The sequence below is a fragment of the Cynocephalus volans genome, chromosome 16 (assembly GCF_027409185.1).
Source record: "Cynocephalus volans isolate mCynVol1 chromosome 16, mCynVol1.pri, whole genome shotgun sequence".
Classification (NCBI taxonomy): domain Eukaryota; kingdom Metazoa; phylum Chordata; class Mammalia; order Dermoptera; family Cynocephalidae; genus Cynocephalus; species Cynocephalus volans.
In genome coordinates, this window is record NC_084475.1 from 59,325,778 (window position 1) to 59,336,038 (window position 10,261).

General features: G+C 40.6%; 1 protein-coding gene across 1 annotated transcript in view; it reads left to right on the plus strand.

Annotated features, from left to right (window-relative positions):
• Window positions 1–9,319, plus strand: part of SH3GL2 (SH3 domain containing GRB2 like 2, endophilin A1) — a 48,568-nt gene extending 39,249 nt beyond the window's left edge. The window contains exons 4-8 of the mRNA XM_063081085.1: window positions 500–633; window positions 2,562–2,720; window positions 4,935–5,038; window positions 6,920–7,050; window positions 9,120–9,319. Of these exons, the coding sequence (XP_062937155.1) occupies window positions 500–633; window positions 2,562–2,720; window positions 4,935–5,038; window positions 6,920–7,050; window positions 9,120–9,319 (728 nt within the window). The remainder of the gene's footprint in view (window positions 1–499; window positions 634–2,561; window positions 2,721–4,934; window positions 5,039–6,919; window positions 7,051–9,119) is intronic.
• The last annotated feature ends 942 nt before the right edge of the window (window positions 9,320–10,261 follow it).

Genomic DNA, 10,261 nt, shown 5'->3' on the forward strand with positions numbered 1-10,261 from the left:
ACATGGCTTATTCCTTCAACCCCTCTCCTCTGACACTCAGATACCACACTGAACACCTTCTGTTTTCACCTCCTCTTGATGTGGAGTCTCAGCAAATGACTGTCCTTCCTGGATGGACCCTGCTTTCTAGTGCTGGTATTTGCTTCTGCTAAATGCATTGGCCTTAAACCAATCCCATATTAGGCAAAGCTGGTACTTACAGAGAAGGCAATGGGCGTCCTAACTTGCTTTTTAAAGGAAAAGCAAAATGTTTCATTCCTGGATAATAAGAGATAATACCCCCTTAGGGAGCACTGAGTCCATTGCCAGGAATAAACTGCTGTAGGTAGAAAAAGACACTGTTCTCTGGAGATCATTCTATATTCTCTCTTGTCTGTATTGTCTTCAGAAGACAGGTGGTAATCCCTGGGTTTTTTATCTGCAAAGGGTCCTCTTACTACAAATGCATTTATTTCATCTTTATTCTTTAACATAAAAGAGCTTCATTCTCCCCTTTCAGGCCCAGCGCTTGGTGAGGTGGGGGAGGCCATGCGGGAGCTGTCAGAGGTAAAAGACTCTTTGGACATGGAAGTGAAGCAGAACTTCATTGACCCCCTTCAAAATCTTCATGACAAAGATCTGAGGGAGATTCAAGTATGTGCAGCTAGTCCTCTGGGAAGTGGGCAGATGAAATCACACAGATGCAGATACTGTTTTCCTTCAGAAAATATTTCTTAGCTTACCCCTGCATGTTGTCAGAGCTGGGCACGTGAATTGCAAAACAATCCAGCAAGACAAATTGAGAGAAACCAGAAATGTAATACCCTTCAGCCCACTATTGTGACTGTGCTACTCATGAGTAGTATATTTGACTCTCTCTATTCAATTTTCATACTGCATATTTTTAGCCAGCTTTTTTTCCTCCAGTAGGATAGTATCTTTCCCCTGAGAATATACAATTTTATTAATTACTGTATGGTTTGTTGGGATGATTTCACCTCCTGGAATGCTGGTCATACTGGTTGTTAGCTTAAGTAGTTATTCTATCACTCTATAAACATGTCTTTATATTCTCATAGTGATTGTTGGATTGAGGAATAATACCCAACTATTCTCTTTTAAAGTATGTAGAACAGTTGAGCTATTTGTAGTAAAGTTCAACTGGCTTTGTCTCTAACGGGGGGTGTAATGTTTGCTCATTCATTCTTTCAACAGACATTTGTTAAACCTGTCTGAATCTTAATTTCGTTGACTATAAAATGGACTGCCATAACTTGAAGTGAGGTCTTCTAGTTTTCCTTATTCTAGCTTAAATATCCTTCAGCCCTACCATCGCCCAAGATCACACTGTTAGTAAGTAGTAGATTCACCCTAAGTCCAAAACATAACTCTGACTCCAATGCTCTACCCTACAGCTGACTGTTAAGTGCAGATATTTTTTAAAAATGTTCCTCCCGAAGGGAGAAACATTTAGTTTGGACCAGCGTGTGTATTTGGGGGTAGGGATGCTGTGAGAGGGAAGGTCTAGGATTATTCTTCCTCCTTTCCTTCTCCTTTCTTTGTCACCCCCAAATCTGTTCATCTCCTTCCCTTCCATTCTACAGATACCCAAGAACAAAGGGAAATCCAGCATTTTCTCCCACATGTTAGTAGTGAAAGACTGCAGGTATTGAAAAAAATACAAGGAATCCTCAGAAATTCATGGAAGGATTTATATTTTTTATTCCAATTTTTCTACAAACTTTTTGAAGTACCTTCTTATACATTTTAGCTTTGGAAAACTACTTTCCTACCTGGTCATTAAAGATGTTGGGCAGAGGCTGGGCAGCCACTCACTGAGAATGATGCAAGGAGGGATTGAAGCTCAGTGTGGAGCATTCAATGAAATCTCATCGAAAGTCCCTTCCAAGTTAGGTTTTGTGATTGTTTCATCATCTGTCAAGTGGGAGGCGTAAGCTAAATCAATAGTTCCCTGAAAGCTACAAGAGCCAACTGGGGCAAGTGTTAAGATACAGATTCCTATGCCCCAGCCCTGGATATCCTGTTTCAGGTGATCAGGTATTGAAATTTTTAATAAGCAACTTAGGTGATTGTAACAGACTAGATGACTCAAAAAGCAAGAACATCATTCTTTTCTCACTTTATTTCAAGGAAAGTGTTTTTCCTCTGTCTTCTGTTGAGATACCATTTCTCTTAAAGATGGGGACCCCTTGTGGGCCCTACAAATGTGTCCTTTCAGTGTGTTTATGGTGTGTACATGCATTCCCTGCTCCTGTTATGGGATGGAAAGGCATGGTCCAGCTTGGCTTTGGCCTGGCAAGGCCAGAAGATAAAGGGTACTGATGTTTCCCACAGTTTGCTTCTTTTTCTTAATTGTTTTAAAAGATATTTCCCCATAGTTAGCCTTTGGAAGCATTTGCCTTCCCTAGTGACGCATGTTTCTTTACTTCTCTGGTGATGTGATATTTTAAAGCTTAGCCTATCTTATTTTGGAGGCTAATTGGCATGACAGGGAAGTTAGCTGCAAGTAGGCTTTTTCCATAACTCCTTTCAAAATGTATTCTTGTCCTTGACTTTCTCAGCATCATCTAAAGAAGTTGGAGGGTCGACGCCTGGACTTCGATTATAAGAAGAAACGGCAAGGCAAGATTCCAGATGAGGAACTCCGTCAAGCTCTGGAGAAGTTTGATGAGTCTAAAGAAATTGCAGAGTCAAGTATGTTCAATCTCTTGGAGATGGATGTAAGTGATTCTCCTGTGGTCTTTAATTTAATCCTATCTTTGAGGCACAAGATTCTTCTGTTAAGGGGTATGTCATTAAAAGTGATAAGAACTTAGTAGAAATTTATTTCTTTTAAATAATTTTAAATGATAAAATAGACTGAGAAATGGTAAAGTTCTTTCTGTATTCCAGTAGTTTGATTTAACCAGATTTTTGTCTATTAGTGAATCTTAAAGTACTACCAATAGTGGGAAGATAAAGAATGTTTCTGATGATCTGTGTATAAATCACATAGCTTAAAAAACATACTTTGTTGAAATATAGGGCAGACTGACTTCATATTATGAAAGAATATCAACTAAAATACAAGAGTGCTTCAAAAAGTTTGTAGAAAAATAGAATTAAAAGATAATATGAGCCTTTCCATGAACTTGTACATTCAGAACTGAGTGCTCAGCAAAGATTAAAATGCTCTGTTTTTTCTGTATTTTGAAGTAAATTTGACATTTTCTTTGAAAAATTAATTTTTATTGAGATTGATAATTGTAGCATAGTTACTACATTTAGGGCATAGATGAGATAGTTTAAAAGCTGCTTTCATACTTCCAGAGTATTAAATTATTATTCATGGCTTTGCAGGTTACATTCTGTTTAGTTCTTTTAACTTTGAAGCTATGAAGGCAATCCCTCCTTTAACCACTCATGTAATAAGACCTGTTAAACCAGCTTTCCTGTCCTTGTTCATCCCCAACTAGTACCCATCAGTTGCTGATCAACTTCTTCCAAGATGTTTATAGAGCCATTATGTACTTATTACTGTATTAGTCAGGGTTCTCCAGAGAAACAAAACTAATAGGATATAAATATAGATTATGAGAGGGGATTTATTCCAGGAATGGGCTCACATGATTATGGATATTGAGAAGTCCTACAATAAGCCATCTGTAGGCTGAAGAACCAGGGAAGCCGGTGCCAGGACTTAGTCTAAGTTCAAAGGCCTGAGAACCAGGGGAGCTGAGGCTGGAGGCCTGAGCACCCAGTGGTGAGGGTTGAGGGTGAGCCACTGGTGCAAGTCCCAGAGTTCAAAGGCTGGAGAGCCTGGAGCTTTGATGTCCAAGGGCAGGAGAAGATGGGTGTCCTAGCCCCAGAAGAAAGATAGAGTGAATTCGTCTTTCCTCTCTCTTTCTGTTCTATCTGGGCTCTTGGCCAATTGGGTCATGCCCACCCACATTGGATAAGGGGAGACCTTCCTTACTAAGTCTACTGATTCAAATGCCAATCTCTTCTGGAAATGCCTATTAGATTTACCTAGAAATAATGGTTTACCAGATATCTGAGTATCCCTTAACTCAGTCAAATTGACACCTAAAATTAACCATCATATTACTTAATTGCCTTACTCTTGACTGTGTTAGGGGAGGCATGTTGAACATAGCCAGACTTTCCCACCACCCAGAGACAGTGTAGGTTTGTGTTTATGTAAAACAACTTGTGTTTACCTAACTACTTGAGAAATACTGTGTGCATGAGAGATGACCTGAATCACACTGCTCCTTCCCTGGGGCCACCCCACATCCAAACTCATGAGACAACATTGCCTCTGTTGACTTGGAGGCTATTACTCAGCTAATCACAACACAAGACACAAAATGAAGAGTAACAAGGGTGTTTAGAATATTAGAGCTGGAATGAGCTCAGCATGTCACCTGATCCAACCCCTTTACATTACAGATGAGGCTCAGAGAGGACAAAAGATTTTCCATTATACTATACTGCCTCCCATGATGCCTGATATGAGAAACCAGTATTCACATTTTTATTAACAGCACTAACATTAACTTAGTGTGAAAATTATAGGGAGCAAAGAGTCCATTGATCAATGCATCTTTTTCCTATAGGACATCAATAAAAGAAGCCAAATCCTAATAACAAGGTTGTAGCTAAGAGTGAGACTATTTAATGAGAGTTATATAGTCTTCATGAGCATTCTTATTAATGTTGCTTCTTCTTATGGTACTGATATGCATGGTTCCAAGCGTAAGGATGCTTTCTTAACCTTAATCAATTTGGAACCTGCAGAACCATCTGTCTTAGCCTGGCTCACCACGCAGTCATCAGCATCACCCAGCACTGGGCTATATGGCTGGCCAGCTCTGTTGTATGTATAGGGTAGTAGTAGCTGCTTAAGGAAAACAACCTGGTAACTAAGGAGTGATTTCCCCGTCAATCTGCAGATTGAACAGGTGAGCCAGCTCTCTGCGCTCGTGCAAGCCCAGCTGGAGTACCACAAACAGGCAGTCCAGATCCTGCAACAAGTCACCGTCAGACTGGAGGAAAGGTATTTCAGTTCCCTGAATTTCACATTTGCATTTTCTTGCTATAAAATGATGTGTAAAGAAATGGAAATAATAGAATACATTTGGAGACAGACTTCTACCAAAATGGCTGCTGATCCGACACTGGCACCATGTGGATTGTTTGTTTACATTTTATTTTGTCCTGAGCTTTGTTTTACCTCATTCCATTGAATCTAATCTTGTGTTTATGAGATTATTGGATCCTGTTTTGGCTGCCACAAATGTTGACCAGGATACTACTGATGCTACTAGATGTGATCAGCTGAGCAGATATTCCATGTGGGTACTGAATGCATACCATCATCAATCTTAGAACAGCCCTGTAAACTGAGTACTTTCTGCCTCAACTAACAGATGAGCGAACTGAGGCTCAGGGATGTGAACTACTAGCCCACGGTCACTCGGTGGTGCAGCTGGAGCTCCCAGTCAACCATAGCCTGTTTTTTGAAAGCCTGTGCCTTTTCACTTCTTGTGTCTCTTTGAATGGCAGTCAAGTCCTCCGCCATCAGAGAGCTGCTTTCATCAGCTTGTTCTGCCTCCTCAGCTGCACCTCACAGCAGGGCTGTGAATGGGGCTTCCTGGAGTTGTGGGGCACAACCTGCACAGCTTTATGCAGTAGCCCTGCATATATATACTGTAATATATGCTGTTTTATTTAGCCAGATTAAGCAGGATGGTTTTGCTAAACATATATACCTGAAATGATCACCTCAGGAGACTTTATTCTCAGATCATGACCAGGTTAGACTCTCCTAGCTGATCACATGGCTACATGCATAATGAAGACTCCAGTCATATTATGCTGCACTATTATTGGAAGTGTCACCTATTTCCGCTGTTTCCATCTGGCCGATCTCCCCTTCTTCCTATATTTTCTTTTTAGTGCTTTGATAGTGCATCTTACTTCAGTGGACATATGAATGACACTGAAGCCTCCAGAAAGGTTTAAAACTGTACACTTCAAAATATTAAAGAAATATTATGTGTCTTCGTGACATGTGTTAAGCATGAAGTCGTCACTTTCCTTTTTTTCCTCTGAAATATGTTCAAAGTTAGTATCATTCTGTGATCACCATACCCTAACCCTCCCCACCCTTGCAAATCTATTACATACTTTGCTTACTGAATGCCTGAAACTTGAAAACATTTAGGGGTATTTAGAATACATATTGGCCATACCTTTCCACTTTCCTTCTGTCTCCCCTTGTTCTTTTTCCCCTCCTCATATTTCAAACTGTTCACTTTTCACAGAGCATGCAGTATTTCCTCCTTTCCTCTCTCCAGACTTTCTCATACTCTATATGGAATAGCTTTCTTCCACATGTTCATCTGGAAACAACTCCTACATATCTTTCGCCTCTTCTTTAAACCTTCTTCAGCTTCCCCGTGGAAAGGTGGACTCCTCCTTTACCAGCGCCCCCCCCCCCCACCCCTGTGTTCCTGCAGCAATTTGCAGATATCTTTATAACAGCACTTACTATGATTTATGGTAATCGGTTGTTTACGTTCTGTCTCCCCTAAGGACCATAAGCTGCTTGAGGGCAAGGACTGTGTCTTATTCATCTTTGTGTTCCTGGCACCTAGCACAGTACATATTTGCATAAAGAGCTCTGAATAAATGCGGGAGGAAGTGAGGGATGGAAAGAATGAAGACAGAATATGACCATGGAGGGACATCAACAAAAGCACAGATGTCAGATTTCCCACACTACTGTGGTAGATTAGTTTGTGACCATTGAGTAAATTGGGTCACCCACCAATGCTAGAAAATCCATCTAGTATTTCCTGAATTTTATTATTGCTCTTATTTTCAATTCTTACTTGACTGCATAATCTTTTTTTCCTCCTCCTTTTCAATGCAGAATTAGACAAGCTTCATCTCAGCCTAAAAGGGAATATCAGCCTAAACCACGAATGAGCCTGGAATTTCCAACTGGAGACAGTACTCAGCCCAACGGGGGTCTCTCCCACATGGGCACTCCCAAACCTGCAGGTAAGAAGCTTAGACCTGCACATCCCATTACATAGATTTTGGGTGCATCTCTTGACACTTTCCCAGAAATTCTAGGAGCAGTCCAATCTGGCTGCATAAGAAATATACAGTAATAAAATTTTTTACAGGATGGTTTTTCAGTAGAAACTCTGTGATAGGAATCCCTTTTTCCTTTCTCATTGACTTTTCTGTCCCTCATTTTCCTTTCTTTCAGTAGAACTTTCTTTGTTATGTCGCTTTTTCCTCATTCTCAGTCATCAGCACTTGCTAACTTCCTAAGTAACACATTTGATTTTGGCCCTCCTTTGTGATCACCTTAACTTGCCTGTTTAGAGCTGGGGGTCTCACTTTTTTTCCTGCCTTTCCTCTTCTGTGAATCTAGCACGCATGGGAATGCTGCCCCTGGGCAGGCGTACCCATGTACATCCACATGTGACCATAGACAGCAGCTCCGGGAATGTGTTGAGCTGGATTTCCTGAGTCACAGGGGCATGTGTTTGAATATATTTGCAGAAGAATGTATTTTGAATCTGATCTGCTAGATTTCCTTTCCTACCCCCCAACCCCTGACCAATTCATCGTGATGTGGTACTAAAGTTGGTATAATACAAGCTAAATTTTATTTTCTCTCAGGAATATTGATGCATGCCCAATAATGCTTTCTTCTTGTTGTTACTATCGCTTTCCACCCCCTACACACAAATTAGACAAAAGCCTGTGCTTGAGACATTTTCAACTTTAATATTTGCTTGGTTGAAGATGTGGGAACTGTATTATACTGGGTATGGATTTTAAAGATATGCAGCTCTCTCCTATTTTCCTTGTATGCCTAGTGCTTGATGGTCAACAGTAGAATTCTTTTAAAAAGATACCATCAGGAGACTATGAATGAAAAAAGTGAGCCAGTAGGTGGAGCTCTCTGTCCTTTGTTCTCACCTCCACTGTTCAGAGCCCCCAGTGTGTGGTGTAAACAGCAGTGACTCCCTGAAGTTAGCTGGTTACCAGTACTAGTCATTTAAATTATTTTGAACTGTGCTTCTCCCTGACCAGAAATAACCGTATATTTCACTTTTCATCCTTTGGAGACTCATTAATTTGCTGCTTTATCCAAATCAAAAAATACATTATTTCCCTTCCAAGCCACCTAAATGGTATGGGAGCTATGTGCACTTGTCTGAGTCAATACACGGGTGTATGTATGCTACATTAATATATTAGGTCATTTAAAACATGTCCCTTTTAAGATAAATTTTAAGGATGATTCCATCCTTCGTTATTTTACTCAAGGTAGAGCACATTATTTTTTATATGCCATAGCTTCAATGCACTGCTCATACTTATAAATGCAACAGTTTACCAAGTATAAATTATATATATATATTTTACATAATTTCATTGAATAGCCACAATAGTGATGTGAAGTAAGTTCTACTGTTATATCCGGTTTTAAACAGAAAAACTAAGAGTGAAATGCCTTGTGTAAGGTTACACAGAGGAAGAACTTGAACCCGGTATTTTATATTATTTTGTTTTCACCACATTACAGCAGTTTTCCAGAGGCTGAAATTATTATTTTAAGAATGAAAGCTGAACTATTATTCTGAGGTTGCAAATCATTGTCCTGTAATTAATTGTACTATTTCAAATGTGCTGAGATTTTAAAGTGCTAACATGAGAGAATTCTGGCCATCCTGTTATTAACCTAAATCTCATTATAAACTCCTTAAGTTATGGGTCTTCCATCTCTGGGCATTATCAGGAAGTCAAACCTCAGTGAACTCTGCTGTACATATTGCAAGAGCAGATGTGACCATTTTTCACCCTGGAAACAGAAACAGGAGTACCCAGCAGCTTCCAAAGATGTGAGAAAGCTAAAGACTGGTAGAGGGCAAGATGCCCAGGCAGCGGATACTGGGATCTAGTAGCAAGAGGAAGCTTCCACAGGAAGAGGAATGAGGGAGGAAAGAAGGGGAACAGCAAGCCAGGTGGGTGGGTGCAGCAGGTGGTAGATACCATGAGTTAAATACCCCTTGTCCTTCTGTGTTCTTCTCTCCTGCTCTTACCCCCAGGTGTTGCAATGGACCAGCCCTGCTGCCGAGCTCTGTATGACTTTGAACCTGAAAATGAAGGGGAGTTGGGTTTTAAAGAGGGCGATATCATCACACTCACTAACCAGATTGATGAGAACTGGTATGAGGGGATGCTTCACGGCCAGTCAGGCTTCTTCCCCATCAATTATGTGGAAATTCTGGTTGCCCTGCCCCATTAGGATGTTATTCTGGCCAGCCCCAGATAGTTCAGTTTAACCACTGCTTTGGTAATGCTGCTTACAACACATCCCGAGTGCAGGCTGCAGTGGTCCAAGTCATCAAGCCCCACCAAGTGTCTTTGGCTGACTTGTGTGCTCCTACAGAAGTCATGGTGATGAATGGTATCTTCTTAGCCTTCTGGGCATGGCATGTGCTTTTTAAACACCATCTGAGATCAGCCAGTAGTCACAGAACTGCTGTTTACACAGTTCGCAGGAGGCTCTCGTTTCTTAGGCTATGACCACGAGCCACATCACAGAAAAACAATCCTACCGAAGATATCGTCTTATCACCCAAGGGCCATCTCAAGGTCTCGGGTTCCTCATTTAAAGAGGAGAAAGTCTTTGCTTTCCCATTGTCCCTTCCCAAATATGTGAGTCACAGAACTGTGAAAGCCCCCCTCACCAGCAAATTGTCTTATGGTCTGAATGAGTTAGTCTCTTGATGCTATCAGTAGAAAAGTGTCAGTTGTGGGTTCAAAGCATTCTCTGAAACAGTCACCTTTGTTCCCCCCACATATGCATATTTCTGAGGTGCAATCGGTTTTCTTTCCTCACTGCTATTAAAACCAGAGCGGGGATTCCCATTTATGTCTAAGTAACATAGTTGGCAATCAGCATATTGTGTGGGAGGGGCTAAAAAGAGGAACTGCTCCATTAAGAAGAATTGGGAAAAGATCTGGTTTCCAAGTTTAAATTTCTTGCTGTACAAAAAACCATGTGTATATTTAGGCCGCTTCTGAATGGTATAGGGTAGGGGGAACAAATATCTTTACTTCAGTTTTATTTATGAATTCCATGTTTCATGAATCTATTTGGCACAGAGACACAAGGAGAAAAACACTAGTAACCATTTTCCCATTAGTTCATCGACCAAGGAACAGTAAATATCTTTCCTTTCCA